General features: G+C 34.2%; 1 protein-coding gene across 3 annotated transcripts in view; it reads left to right on the plus strand.

Moving 5' to 3' along the window:
- Window positions 1–22,437, plus strand: part of PRMT3 (protein arginine methyltransferase 3) — a 130,679-nt gene that overhangs the window by 9,071 nt on the left and 99,171 nt on the right. For all 3 annotated transcript variants that reach the window (XM_032356360.1, XM_032356359.1, XM_032356361.1), the window contains 4 exons: window positions 2,113–2,272; window positions 3,612–3,756; window positions 7,682–7,747; window positions 16,566–16,687. In XM_032356360.1, the coding sequence (XP_032212251.1) occupies window positions 2,113–2,272; window positions 3,612–3,756; window positions 7,682–7,747; window positions 16,566–16,687 (493 nt within the window). The remainder of the gene's footprint in view (window positions 1–2,112; window positions 2,273–3,611; window positions 3,757–7,681; window positions 7,748–16,565; window positions 16,688–22,437) is intronic.

The following is a 22,437-nucleotide window of genomic DNA, read 5'->3' on the forward strand; positions in this document are numbered from 1 at the left end:
GGAAAAACGCAGCAGGATACAACATCATTTTTCTGCTGTACTTTATTCCAATAATGAAAAAACATCAGACAAACTCAAGTTGACAGACTAACTGTAAAATCAGTACTCTACGGGAGTGTCAGATACAGTTTTTGGGTCCACTAGTTTAGAAATAGTTCAAGGTGTTGGATATTTTAGTTGTGATCTCTTACATGTTTTTGAATTTCTCTAATTCATCAGTCATTGATAGGGGTGTATTTACATTTCTATGACTGAAGAATTATCTGTTTTTGCCTTTTAATTCTATCAGTTTTTGCTTTTGTGAGGTTTATACTCATTTATAATTGTTATGCCTTCTTGATGAATTGACCGTCCTTTGTGGTAGTTCTCAGCTGCCAAAATGAAGTATCCAGGTGATCTGAACCTCCAGAGACAGAATGTAGATATAGAAATTCATCTTCCTGAATATGGTTTAGAACTTTGAATTAGACTTTTGATAAATTATAGTTATGGATCTTAATGTTGACTGAATCCTTTCTCCTTTCCAATGTTTCCTTTATATGATTATCTACATATTATTAATGTTGAAAGATTACTCTGTCTTTTATTGCAGCAAAAAGCAAACATAGAAACTTGCTGAAACAAAGAAATCAATTTCTTTGTTCAGTTCTCATCTGTAATTTAGACCAACAATCTGGCTTGTAAACAGTTTGAAGAAGTTTGAAAATGAGTTGTAGTAAGAAGTAGAAAATATGGTGTACTGTCCTTAACATATTTTGTTGTTCTCATTAATTTTTGGTGAAGTAAATAGCAAATGAATCTATAGTTGTTTTAAAACAGTGATTCAGTATTCTGCCAGACTAATTGGAGATTAGTGGCATGTTGTACTAGTGCTTTTAGAAGAAGTTCGATGTAGGCTCTAGTCTCTAAGTTGTATTCTCATGTATTTGTTAAGCTTAGTTCTTTTTTCTCAACTCTGTGTCACAACTAAAAACTGAATATGGAAAAATAAAGCCATATTTCTTCCAGTGCTGTACTGAAGAGAAAATATATCTGCATCATTTTTATTGTTTTAAAGTTGATCTGAAGGTTAATTGGACTGATTAATAGACACTGTGATTTTGACCACAGTCACTAACTCCATATATTAACTTCTGTTTGCAGAGTTGTTAGCTCTTCAGTGGAAGTTAATGAGTTTATACATCAAGACTTAAAGTTAAGTCTTTTGATATTAGGAATTAGGATGTCATAATACCAGCAATAAGACATTGGTGTATAGATTACACTACCCATTACCTAGGATAAAAAAGTTACTGAATGTATAGAATTCTTTATGTACACACTGTCCTTAGTGAATATCTAAATGAATGCCTGTTATTCTATAGATAAAGACTCAGAGTCTGAGAAGGGAACTAGTGTGGTGGAGAATATGAGCTAGGAAGGCAGGCATGGGTTGGTATCTTGGGTTTTTTTTTATTAAATCACCAAGTGACTTTGGGCAGCTCTCTTAATTTCTCTGAAATTTATATTTCCCATGCCTTAAAATAGGGATAAATATTTATATCTTAGGTTTGAGGAAGGAACAAGATGTAATGTGTGTACTTGGAAGAAATCTGGTGATCAATACATATAAAGGGGGCGCCTGGGTGGCTCTGTGGGTTAAAAGCCTCTGCCTTCAGCTCAGGTCATGATCTCAGAGTCCTGGGATCGAGCCCCGCGTCGTCGGGCTCTCAGCTCAGCAGGAAGCCTGCTTCCTCCTCTCTCTCTCTGTCTGCCTCTCTGTCTACTTGTGATTTCTGTCTGTCAAATAAATAAGTAAAACCTTTTAAAAAAATAAATGTTAGGGCTTTTTCCTTCCATTTTTTTGCTTCTTCCTGAGTTTGGTTCAGTATAATTAATGCTTTAATATATGGTTAATTTAGCCACCTAATGAAAAAGTTAGACTAACAGAATGCTCTTTAAATTTAAATGGAAACAGTTTGGATATTAAAGTTTTATTTAACTAGAAGTACTTCTACAACTATTTCTCAGTTGGCTGCATAATAGGCCCTTATTGTATATTTATTGATAATATGTTTATATTTGCTTCATTGTCAGAAGATGGCCTGATAATAATGTCCATTTATTTCTTAGATGTAGAAGATCTTTACGAACCAGTGTCAGTCCCATTCTCATACCCCAATGGACTCAATGAAAACACATCTGTTGTTGAAAAATTGAAACATATGGAAGCCAGGGCACTGTCTGCTGAAGCTGCATTAGCTAGAGCGCGTGAGGATCTGCAGAGAATGAAGTAATTTATCAATCTTACAGAATATTAGTTATTTAGAACCCCCAATAATACTGCTAATAATAAGGTGGAATATGGTAAAACATTCCATGTATTGGAAAGTACAATGTAGGTATTTAATTTTAAATTTATTTTAAGTTAATTAATGGTATGCAGCATTTTTATATGTTATAGTTGATTAACAGAATTTTGTGGTTTTGCCTGTTTTCCATTCTTTGTAATTACTTTTGTGCTTACAGTTATTGTTCTAGGAGTGTTGTCCTCTTGAGTGCTTTTGTTCTTTGATATTGCCTTCCTTTGAATTACTTGGTAATTTAATAGAATCTAATAGATTTTTCCACTTACTTTTTTTCTCCTAGCCTTTTAAGGGGGAGTAATTAATATTTTTTAGGTTTGGGGACAATACGGTGTTGAAATTTTTGTTTTTTAAAGAACCAAAGTGTAATTATGTAGTATTAGAAAACAAGATACATAAGATGATTTTGCCCAGTGAGTAAATTAGCCTTCTCCTGGTTTACTTCACAGAATATACTTCACAGAATTTAATGTGCATGTGAATCACTTGGGAATTTGTTACACTGTACATTCTGATTCAGAGGTCTGAAGTAAGGCCCCAGATTCTGCATTGCCCAAAGTATAGCTTTAGCTGTTGGATTTTTGTAAGTTGGTTGCCATTCCCTCAGTACCCATTTGATGGTTTGCTAGAATGTCCAGGGAACAAAATGTAGCTGACTGTGGTTCCCTTTCCTTTTTGAGATTTTATGCTGGTTAATCTAGTAACCAACAACAACTTCACTGTATGTCCCCCCCTTAGTATCTCCCCCCATGCATACATTATAGATACTTAATATGTTGTCATCAGAGAGGGAATTGAGTTTTAGAGCTGCAGTGGGTGGTGGTGTAGGTAAATAATTCTCAATTTGGGTCAACTTTCTGCCCATATAACCCTTTGATGAAATATTGTGGTTTCAAAGAACATTAATAGTGTTGAAATATATCACACTGATTCATTCACCTAAAATAAGATTTTAGAACAATAGAAATAATAAAATTGAATAAAAATAATGTGGTTTTGTTCAGTTGAAAGGTACAAACAGCTATAATCTTCTGTTGGCAGTGTTTCTGTGGTTCGAAGAAGGCATGTTTACGTCTGAGTTTGCATATGCTGTTGCTTAAGATCCAGCAGGGGGAGCCTTCCGTTGCTTTCGAGAGAATGTTGAAATAGAGGCTCATCACACTGCATACCAGACTCCCTTCCCTTTCTTCTCCCTCAACCTCTAGCCTTTCCTTTTTTCATGGTCCAATAAACCTGTCTCAAGGGTGTATTTCAAATTGATTACAGACAATTTGCTCAGGATTTTGTGATGAACGCAGATGTCAGAACCTGCTCGTCATCTACTACTGCCATTGCAGACCTCCAGGAAGATGAGGATGGCGTTTATTTCAGCTCATACGGGCATTATGGGATACATGAAGAAATGCTAAAGGTTAGAAAAGAGCACAAAGTGCTCCAAATCTGTACTAAAGGAAAAACCGAATGAAACAAGTTCTTAGTATATATTCTGTAGGAGAACTGGGTTTTTTTGGTGTTTTCTTAGAACTGCTTTTTAAATCTCTTTGGTGCTTAATAGCGCATCTTGGGTTGAAAAGACTACAGGAGCACCACAGCCACTGTAAATTCGATTTAAGATCATTCTTAATCTTTATGAAATCTTTACTTTTGCTTGAAATAAAACATTGGAGAAAACTGCTGCTGGTTTTCATCTTCTCAAGAGCAACTATTAAATAGTAACAAATTATACATTTGCCTTTTAATGTACAAAGGGGATGATTAATTTTAGTGTTTTAAATAGTAATATTGACTTCAGTTTGGGCAAATAATTTTTTGGTAAAAAGTTAAATTGTAAATGATTTTTATAATTGTCATAGCATAACTTTGTTACATTTGAAATCATCGATATGTAGAATTTCCTAAATTGGTCAAATCAGGTTTTTAAATTTGGTTGGTTTTAATTTTTGTAATGATAATGTCCATATAAAATATACTTCTAGCCATACCTAGTAATTACACATTTGACTTTGTATTATAGATTGTAAAATAGTAACATCTAATTTTTTAATTTGGTAGAACAAGTGTTGGAATGTAAAAAACTTCATGAAAGTGTTAGATGTTCATCTCTGTGAATTTTAGATGCCACTGCCTTTTCTTAAATACAACCAACAAAAAAATGCATTCCTAAATTCTTCCTCACAAGATTGTTTTATTTTGGAAAGCCTGGAGACCATGTTCCTGTGACAGATAGATTTAAAATAACCAGGGATATTTAATAATAACATGTATGTATTTTATTGAGTCAGGTTTGCAAGATCACAGGGTGAAGATCTCCTGATTAGTAGTAATTGTAATTACTTGGGGTCTGTTAAAGCAGTGTCATGTCATTTCTTTAATAATGACATGTCACAGTCGGTTGTGCTTTTTGTTGTCACTTGGGTAATGGCATAGCATTATAAATAACAGTTATAAGTTATAAATTATTTTAAGTCGGAGTGAGTTTGTTTAAAAGAAATTGGTTTACTCTGTTTTCTTTGTTAAAATTAATTTTATTGTGTCTAGAATTCTTTTTAAGGGGTTCACTTAAGCCCATGTTTGTCATTTTAAATCACTCCGTCAATTTAAATGCCATGAACCTTTAATGCCTTTAGTATGGAAATTGTGTGGGTTTTCAGACAGAAGGTTACTGAGACTCCAAGTAGGTGGGACATAAACGTATCCTAGATACAATCATCAGGGAAATCCATTTTGACTACTTATTTCCAAATGTCTGTCCTGGACATTTGTAGCTGTATATCCATAACTAGAGGATCTTTACACCTGGTCATATATCTTTAAGTCCTTTTGATGTACATATGGATTTAAGAAATTCCACCTTGAAGTTTTCAGTGCTACCTTTTCCCTTTTAGAGAATCGTTTAAGAATCCCTATCAATATAATTTTCCATGCCTCACTTCCCATTAGCTGTTACACAATGTAATTACCTCTCCTTGGGAATGACTTGATTAAGTATTCATAAGAAGTAAGCATATATTCCATGCAAAAAGAACTATTTATCCAATTTATATTTTGCTAACTTACATACTGTGGGTGAGTAGGAAATATTCTGTGTATCAAGCAATACTCTGTTTCTTATCAAAGCAATTCTTATCTCACATAATCTGTTTAAGGTTGTGTTATTACCACAATCTCATTTGATATTTATAGATAATTTAAAATTGAGAAACCATGGATAGGATTTATTTTTATCCTTAGAATTGGCCTTGCTTTTATTGGAAGAGTATTTGGATTTTTTGGTTGCTTAGTCTCAGGTATTTCAGTGATGGCATATGTTGTGCTTATAATTATAAATAAAGGTACTTTGTGATCTTACTTTCTAGAGTTCAGATGAAGATAACATTTTTGAATTCCAGAGATAACAGCTGATGGAAGGATGGATTACATGAACTTTCAAAATCCTTTGCCACTTTATCTTTTTGAAGAACAGTCATTCTTGACTAATGTTGTAAATCTGAGATGTATCACTCTTTTTTTCCAAGAAAAATATTGTTCATCCTGGTAAACATTTATCACAGATCATAGTACCATTAGATAATTTTTCTTTACTGCATTCTTCTGATTGTATCTTCATCCGACTCTTGCATTCCTTCTACCTTCATGAGCCCATACATTTAAAACATACTGTTATATATACATAAAATTCGTAGTATATACTTTTCTGTAGTCTCATTCTTAAATTTTTTCTTGTACTTGTAGGAATAATTCCATGGCACTTTACTAGTCTTAAAAAATGATGTTGCTTCTTAGTATTAGAGCTCTGATTATATTCTTTTGTGTTCTTTAGTTTTAATAGGCAGGTGAAAAAAAATTTTTTTAAATTTCTATTATCTTATTTTGTATTGAAGTGTTTGTGTTTTCTTAGAATACATTTTTACAAGTGGTTATGAGTGCTAGTCTTTTATTTGCTTGCATTTTCATTTTTAGTGTTTTTCCTTTCAAAACTTCATTTACTAAACTGAAGCTCTGCTATGCTATGCCCAAGGCACTCTGGTATACTTTGGATTTTATTGCACACGAATGAAAGCAGATGGATCTGTAAAAAGAGCCCGGATGAAGGACTGTAGTTGAGGGAGCAGCGGTGCATGGATTTAGGACAGGCATTCGGGTGCTTGTGTTCAAGTTGGAGCAGTGGTGAGGCAGTGTGGTTGGCGAGAGCTTTCTGAGTGACTGCCTCCTAGACTGATGTTTACCCACGAAAAATCACTGGCTGTAGTACAAGATGAGTATAAGAATGACAAATGTATGGAATGGTATACATTTTTTTATATAAAGCAATTAGAAATAATTACATCAGAAAACATGGAATTAATTCTGCAGTTCCCCATTTTTTTATATCTTGTAATTAAGTAGAACAACTTGGCTTTTAATTTGAGACATTATATGGTTTTGGGGGTTTTTTGGCTTAAAATTGTTTTTTGAAGAGTATGGATTGCATAAATTTTGATATCATAGTATTTGCTGTAACATTTCTTTTTACCTAGTGTGAAACCTAAAGCTGGAATTCCTATTCTATTTTTATTGTGCTCATTTTATTTACTTAGCAGCAGAGGCCCTTACTGCTTAATTTGCTGTCTGTATGTGTCTCAGCTAAAGTAATTTAAAAGGGAATCGGCTTTATTCATGAACTAAAATAAATGTTCACATTTGATGCCTGCGTCAGTCTCAGGTCATGTGAGACTCCAGAGTGTAGAAGTCTCAAATGTGAGCTGCAGGGCTCAAATGATTTACCTTTGGGATTATAGGCTTTTAAGCATCATTTCCTACTACAGACATTTCTAGAAACAAAACAGGATTATAAATCAGATATGTGCTGATCAGTGACTTTCTTAGAAAAAGCATACTCCGTGTGGCTTCATTTTTTATATGTAACCACAACTTTTAACATCTATCTGTTTTGGCTCTTTTTCTCCCATATTTTAACATAGCATTTTAACATTTAACCTAGTAGACTCCCTTTACTATACATTGTCAGGCTCTAGACTCCAGGCCCTATTAGATGGAGCGAAACATCATGTTCAGCTTCTGTTAGCTTTAATTATCAGTTGAAGTCTTGAAATGATAACACGTATCAAGACAGAAATGTGTACATCTTTAAGAATTTAGACCTTATCCAACTTTCAGTAATTTTCTTTGTGTGTTGTTGGCATTTTTATTTTTTATTGTTTTCTTTTAGGACAAAGAAATTAAGCTTAGCTTTCCAAGCAAACTAGCAATGTGTGATAAAATAACAAATATCTTCCTAGAAATTTTATATTTTCAGTCTGTCTTATAAACAGAATGTTTTTCTTTCTCCACTCTAGGACAAAGTACGAACAGAAAGTTACCGAGATTTTATATATCAAAATCCACATATCTTCAAAGACAAGGTGAGTAGCATTGGCTACAGAATTGTACCTTTCGCAAGGCTCTTGGGTGATAGAAGTCCTCATTTGGGTCTCATTGTGCTAGCAGTTGATTTAGTGTACTCTGGCTTTATATTTCATGGGAGACTTTGATGACGCTTCTCTGTGGTGCAGAATCCTGATAGCAGAAATGCTGATTGGTGCTGTCATTCAGTCTACAGATTTTTTTTTCAAATTGAAATTCATTAATTACAGTGACATGGTTTAGGTAAACTTTACTTATCCAGATTATTTTGCTTAAACCATATTGTTGATGTACTGTGATTCCTGTGAATTTCAAATCTATCAGATAAGCCCTGTACCAAAGCATACTTTTAGTGATTAGTATGTGTTATTTAGTTAAAAATTAATAATTTTAAGAAGTTATAAGTGGGATCAAATATTGTAAGGTAGAACTTAAGTGCTTTCTTTTAAGACCTCATCTACTCCTTTATAAGACACTTTGTGTTTTATATTTAGTCTTAATACCATTTCAGGTTTTTTCAAAGATGGAATTTCACACTTTGTGTGTGTGTGTGTGTGTGTTAGAAATTTTTGTTATTTGTATTTCCTCCCTTATGAATTGTTTTCATTTTTTCTTCACTTCCTCCTTCCCTCCTTTTCTATGTTGGCATGTTTACCTAAAACTTCAGATTTTCTGTTTGTTCTTTTTTATGAAAATTAGTCCACTAATTTAGTAAAAAATATTATCATTTCTGTTGCGTATATACTTTGTTTGGGAATTTTCCCCCACCCTTTGCACTTCAGGAACATGTATATTGATAACACACCAGGTTTTTATAATTCCCCTTTCACCTTCATTTTAAAAGATAGATCTCAAAGGTTATTTTATAAGCTTTACGTGATATTGTAGCAGTGGCAAGCAATCTTTATATTTTAAAAAATCCTTTTCCTGATTTGCATTTTGTTTGGAATATAATACAGATTGGCTTTTCATTTTCCTTATCTGTTTTCCAAGAGCTGTGTTTTACTTGTGATTTAACTGAGTTAGACAGTTGGAAGTTATATGGTTCTCTGATATCTTCACCAAAGCATTACCTAATGAAAGGTTTATGACAGTATGTGTTTCTTTGTATTTACTGATCCCCTGTATACACAAATAGGTGATTTCATTTTCAAAATCTTGGTTTTTATCAGTTCTTTGTACTTAGCTTTTTTGTGTGCTTTTTATATGTTATTACAGCAGAGACTAAGAATTTTTTTATAGTTTTTATATTTATACCCAAGTGCTAGAACAATTTATTTAATATGTCCTAAAAACCATTTTGTTTCCCATGAAGCAAAATGTGTTACTATTAAAAATTCTGCTTTATATTTGTAGGTAGACTGTGCCCAGATTTTTATTTTATTTTTTTCATTAATATATTGTAGAGAAATTAAGCATGTACCGGTCTGGGCATCATTAGTCCTGCCTGCCTTCTCAGGAACCAGATAAATAATAATTTTAGAGAAGTGGGTGGATTTCTTTGGGCCTCATCTGTAAAATGAAATCATTTTAACCCCTTCTGGTTTGAGATATTACGATTTTTTTTTAATTGCAAAAGCACTGTTTTGAGCCATCTTTTCATATTACTTTTTGATATAAATACTGTAAGAATTAGTTAAGTGAAAGTTAAGTTAAAAGCATCTTTTCCAGTAAATTTCCAAGACTCTACTGGAAAGGCATAAATATTTGTAATTAGAAGATTATTTACTGAGAAATTAAGTAATTCTGAATATTTCTACATGTATGGAATGCATCTTAGTGGATTCATAGACATACACAGTCACTTCTGCATCTCGTTTTTTATTTTAATGGTATTATAGAAATGTTATATATATATTTGTTACACATTTTCAGACAAAATACATGCCCATGGAAAATAGATAATGTTTCAGTTATTTTGTGTTTTACTTACTGCTCCTACTGAAGATGTTAAATCTGCCAAAGTCAGAAAACAGCTTATTAATAATTCATAAACATAACGCAGTTTCTCTAAAATGTTTTCATTTAAGTTAATCAATGTGTAATTAGTTTTGCTTGGCATTTATGGCTTCTCAAAAGCATACTGCAATGTAAAATATTATACCTATCAATTTTTAACTCCTTAGAACACTTTCATGGTTTAATTTCTGTAATTAACAATATTAAATAATCTAGAGCTTTCATATTTTTAAGTGATGTGGGATACTTTTCTTTATTATACTGTGGCTACAGATTTAGGAAATTTACTATCATATTTAAGTAGCATTTGATAATTTATATATTCCTTTCAAACATGTTGTGTCATTGTCACTGTACAATATGCCTATAACTAGGCAGGGCAAGTGTTTATCTCATTTTGCACATGTAGATATTTGAGACCAGTAGGTTAATTGACCTGCCCTAAAACAGGCAGCTAAAATAAAAACAAACCTGAGGGTTTTTACTCCTAGTTCGGTGCCCTTAAGCCTATGCCACTGCACTTGAAACACCATTATTTTAGGATAGAATGAATAATTAGAGTGGGATGCATTAGTTATATTTTAATTGACATTATTTTTCATATTTAGTCATATGATTTTTGTGTGCCATGATAGAATATGTTCATAAAATTATTTAAATCTAATTCTTGTTTAAATGTATGAAATAACTTGTTTTCCTAAGTTTTATTAACATTGTTTTTGTTTACTTTTATCTGTATTATGTAGACAAACTTTATACAACCCTAGCTTCTATATCATATTATGTAGTGCATAGTAGAGATTTATTTTTCAAAAAGGTGCTTATAATTACAAATGCGTTTCTTCCTTGCTTCTCTTTCTCAACCCCCCTTCTTGCCTTCTTTCCCCTATTCCTTTCTTATTATTGTTTGAATTCACAAACCTCCTGTGGAGGCCATATGGTTTCTCAGATTTAATTTAACTTTGGGTGGCTTTTAATCGTGTTATCATGCACTCATAATTTCTATTTGTAATCCATTGAAGAAATTCACAGTTAAGTGCCTTCACTATGCTTTTGATTATTATCTATAGTTAAATTGATTCACTTTTTTTCTTCTCCTTTTTTTTCTTCAGAAAAAGGAATCAAATTCCTTCAACATTTTATAAAATGATGTTAGTTTATTCTGTCATAATTTTTACTTTCCTTTGATTATATTTCTAGTTTATTACCTAATTTTGAGCTAGGTGTAATAAGTAATTAATATATAATTAAAAATATTTTTTAAAATATAGCTTTAGAAGCAGATTGAACTATGTTTGCATGTTAGCTTTGCAAATTATCCACTTTATGATCCTGACCTGTACCCTTCTCTCTCTCTCTGAAACTTTCTCGTGTTCCTCATTTGCAAAATGAGCATTAAGACACACACACACACACACACACACGTATGCATGTGTATATAAATTATGTGTGTGTGTGTATATAGTGTTACAAAAGAACACATACTTTAATTGGAGTGTATAATATATATTCTTCTATACTAAGCTTTCTTTATTCAGCAACTTTCCTTAGAGATGATTCCTTACTAACATTGGCTCATATGTCCAATGTAAGAATGTCCATAAGTTTTAATTTTTAATACTAGAAACAATTCATTTAAAAATATAAAATACTTAAATTTGTTTTTAATATAATAAGAGTACAATAATAAGAGTACAATAATAAGATAAATTCCTAGCAGTAGACTTCCTGAGTCAAAAAAGATTATTTATACCTTAGATGGTATTAGTGCTGCCAGCCTGTCTTTCCATAAACAGTGTGTGACTGTTGATATTCCCAGTCACCATTACCAAATACTATAGTATCAAACTTCTAAATTCCACACTGACATTTTATTTTTAATTTTGAAATTTTGCAGATACTTTATTTCAGTGAAAGTTTCTAGGAACTTAGCACTTAACGATTGTGTTACATATTTTTCCATTTTTATTTTATGTCATATATTTCAAACTAATGTACTGTAAGCATATATGCTACCTATTATAGTATTTTCTTGCTGTTATGGTTAACACATTATATTTGTAACTTAAGAAAATGTTTTAGTTTTGTTTGCAATGACATGTAGTTTCCATCTTTAAATCCTTAACTTTTTTTTGTTAAAGTAGCTAAGTTAAAATGTGGTGACTCAACTCAGACGGGGTACAGATTCTCTCCGGATGAAAGCATCCGGGCCTTGTCCTTCTTTGAGGAGCACAAGATAGGAGTCACAGAATAGTAAACTTTTGACAACTTTATTGCTTCAGTGAAAATCAAGCTGTTTAGATTTTCTCTCTTTTGGAGTCAGTTCTAGTAAGTTATGTTTTCAAAATATAGTGGAATGAAGCACTCCATTCATAACAGTAAACAATACAGAAGATAAAATGCATATGAACAAACTTAAATAATGTGCAGGACTAAAATGAAAAAAACTTTTAAATCTGAAGAACATGATAGTTAATTTAAACAAACTGAAAGCCTCTGTTCTTGAGTAGGAAAACTCAAGTTGTCCATTTTCCCTAAATTAACTTAGAATTTTTAGCCCAATCCCCATAAAAATACTAAGTTTTTTTAAAAAGCCTAGACAAGTTTATTCTCTTGTTCTTATGAAAAAAATAAATATACAAAATTTTCCAGAAAAAAATTTTTTTTTGTGAAAAAAATTTTGTAGTGAGGGTGGCCCAGAGAGTGGACCAGCCTTACTAAGTACTAAAACATTCTGTAAAGCTTCTGTAATCAGTATAGTTACTGGCACATGATTATATAAACTAATGGAGCAGAATAGAAATCCAAAATATATACATAATTTTTACTTAATGCTCCAGGGTCCCATTCAGGTTGCTGTAACAAAAATACCATGAACTTATTAGTGGCTTGTAACAACAGAAATTTCTCACAGAAATTCCCAGAGGCTGGGAAGTCCAAGATCATGGCACTGGCTAATTCTGGTGAAGGCCTGCTTTGTGGTTCATAAAATGCCTTCTTCCTCCGGAGAGGAATCTGTCCTGGGGCCTCTTTTATAAGGGTACTAATTGCATTCATGAGGGCTTTGCCCTTATGACCTAACTACCTCCCAAAGACCCTCGTTTCTAATACCATCACTTTTGGTTAGGATTTCAACATATAAATTTTGGAAGGACACAGATATTCAGCAGATCTTAACAGTCACATATCAAATTAGTAAGGGAAACAGACTGTTTAATAGCATGTTGGAACAGTTGGTTAGCCATCTGAACAGAAGTAAGGTTGAAACCATACCTCTTAATATAAACTATGATAAAAACAGTATATTAACCATAAATATACCAGAAGGAAATGAATGAGGATGAAATAGGGAAGATGGGGAGGGTCAGTCTAATTATGAAAATCCAGAAGGAAGCCATAAAAGACATGATTGGTGAGTTTTACTGTAAGTAAAGAATTTCTACATAACAAAAGTCACTGTGAGTGAATCAAAAGACAAAAATATATGCTAATGTGGGGCACCTGGGTGGCTCCGTCAATTAACTGTCTGCCTTCAGCTCAGGTCATGATCCGGGGGTCCTGGGATCGAGCCCCGCATCAGACTCCATGCTCAACATAGAGTCTGCTTCTCCCTCTCCCTCTGCCCCTCCTTCTACTCATGCTCTCTTTCTCCCTCAGAATGAATATATTTTTAAAAAAAACTTTAAAAATATAATCTCTCATAGCTACTAAAACAAGAGTTCCTTAAAAAAATACATGCTGAGAGAAACATTCCAGGTTTTATTATGGAGGTTTAATTTCCTTAACTTACAAAGAATTGTTGTTTGACAAGATTTGTAAAGAAAATTTTGATTAGAAATTTGATAAGAAGTGGTGATGCAACATGGGGGCTTAAGTGGGTAGGAGAAGAATAAATGAAACAAGATGGGATTGGGAGGGAGACAAACCATAAGTGACTCTTAATCTCACAAAACAAACTGAGGGTTGCTGGGGGGAAGGGGGTTGGGAGAAGGGGTGGGATTGTGGACATTGGGGAGGGTATGTGCTTTGGTGAGTGCTGTGAAGTGTGTAAACCTGGTGATTCACAGACCTGTACCCCTGGGGATAAAAATATATGTTTATAAAAAATAAAAAATTAAAAAAAAATAAGAAATTTGATAAGAAAAAACTTAACTGGAAAAATAGAGGAGGGGTATATAAGTAAATAGTTTCTAAACAAAGAACTACATATGGCTCTACAATGTAAGGAATGATGCTAAATCTCATGACCAGTATATTATTATTTTGTACTTGCAAGATTGGCAAATAGCCAAAAGTGTGACTGTATGTTCCATAGGCTATTCTCACCTGTAAGGACATCAGTACTTAAACATTGCTGGTTAGATTGGCCCAAGGAAGAAAATTTATTTGATTATGTCTGCCATGATTACAAATATGTATATTCTCTCTGATAGATTTACTCATGTGTGAATGCAGTTGGTTATAAGGTTATTTATACCTTTGATTATCTTAGTAAAATTTCAGAAACTATCTAAATGTCCATCAGTAGAGAACTAGGTCCGTAGATTATGGTGCAGCCATAATACGGAATCCTATATGACTGTATGAGAGAAAGAAGTTCTGTAAATTGATACAGAAAGATCTCTACATTACATTGTTAAATACAAAAAGCAGTACGGAGCGAGGGCAGAAGGGGAAGGAAAAAAAATGTGCATTTGCATAGAAAGTCTCTTGAAGGATAACTAAGAAATACAGCTTTTATATTTAAACTATTTGACTATATTACGTAGCTGAAGAATAAAATAATTCTTGAACAGTTTAAAAAATTCTTAATTCTTGTTCTGTTTTTCTTACAGTAACTTCCCATTACTCAGAATAAAATTCAAAAGTTCTGTGTGATATGGCCTTCTTAACCTCTGACCTCACCTCCACCTTTTCTCACCCAGCTTAGCCATTGGTCTGGCTTTGCCTGCTACTTCATGCCTTGCCTTTGATATCCTCCGTGGCCGGAAGACACTTCTCCAGATACTCTGCAGAGTATACTCCTTTATTGCCTTCAGTTCTGTACTCACATGTGGGGAAACATATTCACAGACCTATTTAAATTTCAAAAAAGATGTGTCCCCTCTTCCCTGCTCTAACCTCTACTCTGGTGCTTGAATTTCTTTGTAACACTACCACCTGACATTATTTTATATTTGTTCATTCATTGGTCTTCTCCACAAGAGAATCTCCCCTTCCTTAAGACAGGGGCTTGGTCTTGTTTGTGGCCGTATCCCATTACTGTAATCAATGCCTGCTCTTAACTGCACTAATATTTACAGAATACTGAAATCATTTCATATTTTGGGATAAGTACATAGGATTTAGACCATCAATAATGAAAGACTTAAGGCCCTACAATTTTCAGTAATTTCACAGAGTAGTATACCTCTGAGTACTTTGCCTTATGTGTGTCCTCAGCAATTTGTTTTTGTTTTTTAGTTTTTTTTTAAGATTTTATTTATTTATTTGACAGAGAGAGATCACAAGTAGGCAGAGAGGCAGGCAGAGAGAGAGAGAGGAGGAAGCAGGCTCCTGCCAAGCAGAGAGCCCGATGTGGGACTCAATCCCAGGACCCTGAGATCATGACCTGAGCCAAAGACAGAAGCTTAACCCACTGAGCCACCCAGGCGCCCTGTTTTTGTTTTTGCAGGTTTCACTATTCAATCCTGAAAATAACATGCAATTCTTGATTTAGAAATAATTGCTTTTTACCTGTCTCCAGTATCATCATTTTTTTTAAAAAAAGATTTATTTTATTTATTTATTTGACAGAGATCATGAGTAGGCAGAGAGGCAGGCGGGGGGGGCAGGCTCCCCACTGAGCAGAGAGCCCCGTGTGGGGCTCGATCCCGGGAACCCTGAGATCATGACGTGGGCCGAAGGCAGAGGCTTAACCCACTGAGCCGCCCATGGTGCCCCTCCAGTATCATCTTAAACTTTGATTCTTATTACCTTCACTAATGATAATGAGTATCATTTTTTTTTTTTTTTTTTTTTTTTTTTACTTATTAAAGATTTTATTTATTTGAGAGAGAGAGATAGACAGAGATAGTGAGAGAAAGCACAAGCGGGGAGGAGAGGGAGAATCAGGCTCCCCACTGGGCAGGGAGCCTGATTTGGGGCTCAGTCCCAGGACCCTGGGATCATGACCTGAGCCGAAGGCAGACACTTAACTGACTGAACCACCCAGGAGCCCCGAGGATCATTTTTAAAACTTATATTTTGAAGTTCTGAATTCTAGAAGCCAATGTATTTTTAATGTACCTGAATTATTTAAATGAGTTGAGTATTTAATTTTGGATCTGGAGGGGATATGACAATATTCTACATCTAGAATTCCTTTATAAGCAAACTTGAGAAAGTTTATTTAGGCTAAAATTTAGAACTACTAAACCTAAATTAGAGCATACATACATACATACAGTAGGGAAATTATAAGCAGAATACTTCCCTATGAAGTCTATACAAATTACGTATTTCATATAAAACATCTCTTAATTTACATTGTTGCATCTGATTGTAGCAGAATATAGCCAGATATGCTATTGAGAATGTAAAACAAACAGGGTGCTTGGTTGGCTGAAGCAGTAGAGCACAAGACTCAATCTTGGGATCATGAGTTCAAGCCCATGTTAGGCACAGCGCTAATATCCCCCTCCCCCCAAAATATTGTAATATCTTCAGGGTTTTTTTTTTTAAATAGAAATTATTACTGTCATTGATTTGTAAAATTTTAAATTTTGTGGTCTGTTCCTTCCCAGTAATGTCATATATATAAATAAAACTTAAAATACTAGACCTTCTCAATAACATCTGTTTTTTTTATTACACCAGGTGGTTTTGGATGTTGGTTGTGGAACTGGAATTCTCTCTATGTTTGCCGCTAAAGCTGGGGCAAAGAAAGTTTTTGGAGTTGATCAGTCTGAAATACTTTACCAGGCAATGGATATCATAAGGTAGATGTATTTTAAGGCTTGATTTAAGATTATTTTTAAATATGCTGATTAATCCTCTTGTCTTTAATAGCTATCTGAAGCAGACTCCAGACATGTGTCTTTTAGTAAAAATTCATTCCAGAATAATAAGATTTTAGGTTAGATTGAACTAAGCATGTTTGAGGTATGAACAGTCATTACACAGTTCTCACTGATGACAATTATTTTTGTACAATTTCTTATCTTTCCAATTATGGGTATAAATATGCTACTTATAATAATAACAAAATTAGAAATTGTTGACATAAAAGATAATATTGTCAGAGGACTCAACAAAACTGAATATTCGTTTCATATTCAGCAAATAGCAATCAGACTAAAGACTAAGGGTTATATTTTTTCTTTTTTGCAACACTAACATTTGTGCCTCCTTCAAATTAAAATAAGTGAATTCCGAAATGATTACAAACAAAGCAGAGGTGATTTAGAGTATCTCCTAAAACTTAATTTTATTCTCTAGAATATCTCCTCTCTTTGAGGAGTTAGGATAATTGATCAAGGATTGACTTTACAGTTGGCTTATGTCATAGTAAGATGGACTTTATTTGAACTATGGCTTAGAGAACTAGATTTCTTCAGCTGTGTTCTTAACAAAGCACCTTATACTTGGAACTTAGGAATAATTTTCAGAGTAAATAACTAATAGGAGCTTCTCAGCAATTCTCTCCCCCGTGGCTCCCCTTGCTTTATTGAGATAAAATTGACATATAACATCGTGTAAGTTGAAGATATACAATGTATTGCTTCCATACCTTTGTGTATGCTACCGTTAACATTACCTAACACCTCCATTGCATCATGTTACTACCATTTCTTTTTGTGTTGAAAACATTTAAGATCTACTTTCTTAGGAACTTTCAAGTGTATAAACTTTTAAGTGTTTAAATACAATATCATTAACTATTATTACCTGCATACATTACATCCCCAACAGCAGTTCTTCAATGGTCCTCCCATTGATACTTCATGTTCTGTTTTCTTAAAATTGATTAATATTAATTCTTCCTTATTAGTATTAAATTTGAATGTAATTATGTAAGATGTTTAAACTTATAGATGTTATTGTATCATGTAGAGTTTAGTGTCGTGGTTCAGAGTGCAAGGTTTGAGTCAGGATTGGTTTGAATCCTCACTCCTGCTTACCAGCTATTTGAACTTAAATTTTATCTAACCTCTTCATCACCTGCTGTTTCACTGTCAAAATAATAATGAATACCTCACGATTATGAGCAAGGTAAGTTATAAGTAAGATACGCATATAACTCTTTGGCATGTTGCTTGGCCCATAATAGGTACTCAAAAGTCAGCTACTATTATTATTAACAAGTACCAAATTGATGTTAATGAAAAATTACATTGGACTTGGTTAGATTTTTCATAGTTCTGGGTTTGTGCTTATTCTTTTCATACTGGAGAAAATGGCATATATGTTGCATGTATATAGGCAACTCTGTAATCTGGTGAAGTTTTTCCTAGTTCTTAGGATGGCCAGTAAGGACATCATTATCATTTTGGGGTTTCCATAAAGAACACCCTCACTTGCTTGTGCATTGCCATCCAAACAAATATGAGAACCAGTGTTCTCAAGAAGAGATTGTTTTAGAACAATTATCAAAAATACATTGTTGGTGGGGTGCCTGGGTGGCTCAGTGGGTTAAAGCCTCTGCCTTCGGCTCAGGTCATGATCCCAGGGTCCTGGGATCGAGCCCCACATCGGGCTCTCTGCTCCGCAGGGAGCCTGCTTCCTCCTCTCTCTCTGTCTGCCTCTCTGCCTACCTGTGATCTCTGTCTGTCAAAAAAAAAAAAAAAAAATACATTGTTGGTAGGAAGATTATGGTAAGATATTTCTACTTGAAGCTCTAATCTTATAAAAGACCATGTACATTTACATGTTAATTTTCACTTTTGGTTTCTACAAAGTGCCCTCATTTTAATTCCTTTATGGAAGAAAAGGAAAAGGATGGCAATAACAGCCCTCTTATTTTATATTGTTTTATTTTTGTTTCACATAGAATGCCTAGTGACTTTTTAGAAATATCTATATACAATGATTATATTCATATTCATTGTATATAAAATGTAGTGCTGCAGTGTATGGAAATTTTGCATAAGGTCATTTATTGGAAATGACTTAGCACTCAGTTTTAGGTACTTCATTTTAATAATAAAAATTGCTAACCTTAACTTAGTACTCTCTGTTGAATCTTATTTGAGGTAGATATAATTACAGTATATGATTATCCTTATTATAGAGATGAAGAAATTGTGGCAGAGATTGAGTAAGTCTCCTTATTTGTAGTGGAGCCAGGATTGGATCCCGGGCAGCCTGACTCCCTCATCCTCACAGCTGATTTACTGGGCTGTATCTCCGTTTAACTACTTGCAGGGCTTGTGTTAGTTGTATGCAATAATTTGCTTTACTTAGAACCCATAGAATTTGAAAATCAGCCCTTTTTGCTTTAGATAAATTTTGTTTTGGCTAAACCAACATTATACTGTTTCTGAAGAGATTTTGTCCTTTGCCTGTTTTATTTTGTGAAAAAGATAGTTACATCCATAGTTTCTATAAGCATCTCTCCCTTGTCTTCCATTTGAAAATTTGAAACTTACACTGTTGGATAAAAGAACTTCTATTTTTCTATTTGTGAATGTCTCCCTAAAAAGGTATGCAGGAGACAGTTTACCGTTAATACTCCCACAGCTTACTGGCTATTTGTTCTCCCAGATGAGGAGGCAGTCTATCATATTTCTCTCAGCATCTGGAAACACATGACTTGATTTCTGGTTTTGACTTTTTGATTAATTAGCTACATAGTAATTATCAAATTACTTCTTTAATCTCCGGTTTCTTCCTTTATAAAGTGAGGTTGATGGTGGTTACATTGTTATAAGGATTGAATCTATTCATTGTGGTTTATAAAATGGCTGACATGTAACTGCTTACTAAATTTTAGCAGTAAATGTAATATTATTAATTAGTAGTAGTAGTGGTATGTTTAGCTTGGCACCAGTGCCACAAGTAATATTTTATATTTTGTTGTTTATGTTTCTAAAGTATCATTTATTGTAGCTATCCCCTCAAAATATGATGACTCTCTTTTATGCCTTTTTTTTTCCGCCCCCAATTGTTCAGTCTCTACTCTCTTAAACAATTAAACTTCAAGTTTTGGCCAGTTTCATTCTGTATTCACTCTCTTCCCTTGAAATCTAGTCCCAACTTCTCTCCCCCCACCCAAGATTATTTCCTCCTCCTCTTTCTCATTCTTTTTCTTCTTCTTCTGTAGAGAGAGAGCTCCTGCATCCATGGTGTGTGGGAGAGACAGAGGGATAGTGAGAAAGATTTTCAAGCAGACTGCATGCTGAGCATAGAGCCTGACATGGGGCTGGATTTCATGACCTGAGCCAAGCCAAGAGTCAGACGCTCAACTGACAGAGCCACCCAGGTGCCCCCTCTCAACTTCTCTTATAATTGTCTATTATTGTATATTGGAGCTTTCCAGAATTATCACAGTCAGTGAAAACAATTCTTCCAGTTAGCACGCTCTGAGTCTTTGCTCTTCTGAGGCTGTTACATCAGCGATCTGTACACAGTAGAATTTCTATAGAACTCTGTAAGCTGATATCTGTAAAAAAGCACTTAAAGGGGCGCCTGGGTGGCTCAGTGGGTTGAGTTGAAGCCTTTGCCTTCGGCTCAAGTCATGATCCCAGGGGATCGAGCCCACATCAGATTCTCTGCTCAGCAGGGAGCCTGCTTCCCTCTCTCTCTCTGCCTGCCTCTCTGCCTGCTTGTGATCTGTGATCTCTGTCTGTCAAATAGATAGATGGAGTCTTTGGGGAAGAAAAAAAAAAAAAGCACTTTAAATTCTAAGAGGGACACTTTTAAAATGCATTTTTCGTTATTTTTAAATATATTTAGTGTACAGTCCTTGAATTACATTCAGAATGTGATAAAATAATTTGTATCCCTTTATTTAAAAAAGAGATCTAATATTTCTAAAGAAATGTGTTTAGAATGAAATAATGACTTTAATGTAAACTGACATGTATATTAGGGCTTATAATGTATATTACACATAAATGTATATTTGGGCTTAAGAAGAAGGTCAGGCTTGCAGTTTTGAGGTTGCAGACATGATATAAAGTAGAATATAGGTTTTTCAAAGATGTTGTATTAGCAGGCCCAAATAGAACTCCAAGTGAAATATGGAAGGATGAAAAATTGTTTCTTATTCATGCTGTTGTACTTTGAACTCCACAGTGAATGATCATTTTAGAAACATAAACTTACCTAAGGACAGCAAAGCTATGGAATTGCCAGACAATTGTATACTGTGTTCACCCTCAGGAAGCAGGGGTAGCATCTGGTAAAATTTTTGCTGTAACTCAGGCTGCCTTTGGCTTCTCATTGACTCAGCCATGGAATAGCTCATTATTCAGAGTTCTGCATGTTGTTGCACAGGAGCTTCCAGGAGAAGGTTGATCTATCATACAGCCACGGTGCAATGCTTTCAGTCTCACCATGACATTCAAGATGCAATCTTTTATATTGCCTGTATCTAGAATACTGTTAGAAATGAAACATTAAGAAAAGCCTAGAGAATATTTGATCTGTTGTCATGTTTATTTAGGTGTCCTCTGGATTCTCGGACAGGAGCTATATTTTCTTAATCGTTTTATTCTGAACACCTAGCAAAGTGTCTGATTCATGGCAGATGCTTGGTAAAGTTCTTTGAGAAGAATTAACATAATGATTTTAAAGATAGTGATGACCCCTATATCAGGTTTGGAACAAGATCACAAAATATACCAGGATAAATTCTTGAAGTAAGGATGTTCCTTCAAATTTTGTTCCTAATTTAATGGAAATAACACAGAAAAGTGAGTTAAAGCTGCAGAGAATTTTGAACTGCTAATGAAGTTAAAATGGCAAAAAACATATTTGCTGCTCAAAAACCGTAGAATTCTAATGAAGGTAATGAAGGTGACCGAGACACTGTACAAGAAAACTAAATTCATTTCTTCTCCCACCCCACCAAATTCTTAATTTCCTGTCCCCTCAGTGATCCTGTTTTGAAGGTCTCATGACTGCCCTCTAGTCCAGTGGTTCACTGGGAAAACTCCTTACATTCAATATAGAGTTGTATTCACAGTTAAGATTTATTACATAGCAAAAGACATAGTTCAGGGACAGCAAGAAAAAGATACCCTTCAGTAAAGAGGTCATGTAGAGGCTCCCAAGTAATCCTTTCTTTGCAAGAGTCACGCAAAATGTACATTTCTCTCTAGCTGCAAACCTCAGAGGCACATGTGAGATGTCTCTTCCTGAGGAAGTTTGCTTGAGTCTTAGAGTCCTTAGTTCTCAAAAAGAGCTGGTCATATAGGCGCCTGCTCTGTGACCTCCCCCCCGCCACCATGGTGTAAATGCATGTCAGACCCCACGTACACATCAGGAATATTCATGTTTGCTTTAAACATGCTGTCAGGCTGGTCCATGGCTTGGGGCATATAGAAGAGCATCATTACCCTCCAACTATGTGAGTGTTCAGGAGTTTTGTAGAGTCCGGTCAGGAATTATTGCCATGGTTCCAGAGATAAGATCTGAGAGAATAGATCTGCATTGGTGCTTTTCTCATGGGTAAAAATTGAAAACCTGGGATTCATACTTGACCTTTGCTTCTTTTTTTTGCCAACATTCCTGTTGGGGAGAATCC

This window comes from Mustela erminea, chromosome 9 (assembly GCF_009829155.1).
Source record: "Mustela erminea isolate mMusErm1 chromosome 9, mMusErm1.Pri, whole genome shotgun sequence".
Classification (NCBI taxonomy): Eukaryota; Metazoa; Chordata; class Mammalia; order Carnivora; family Mustelidae; genus Mustela; species Mustela erminea.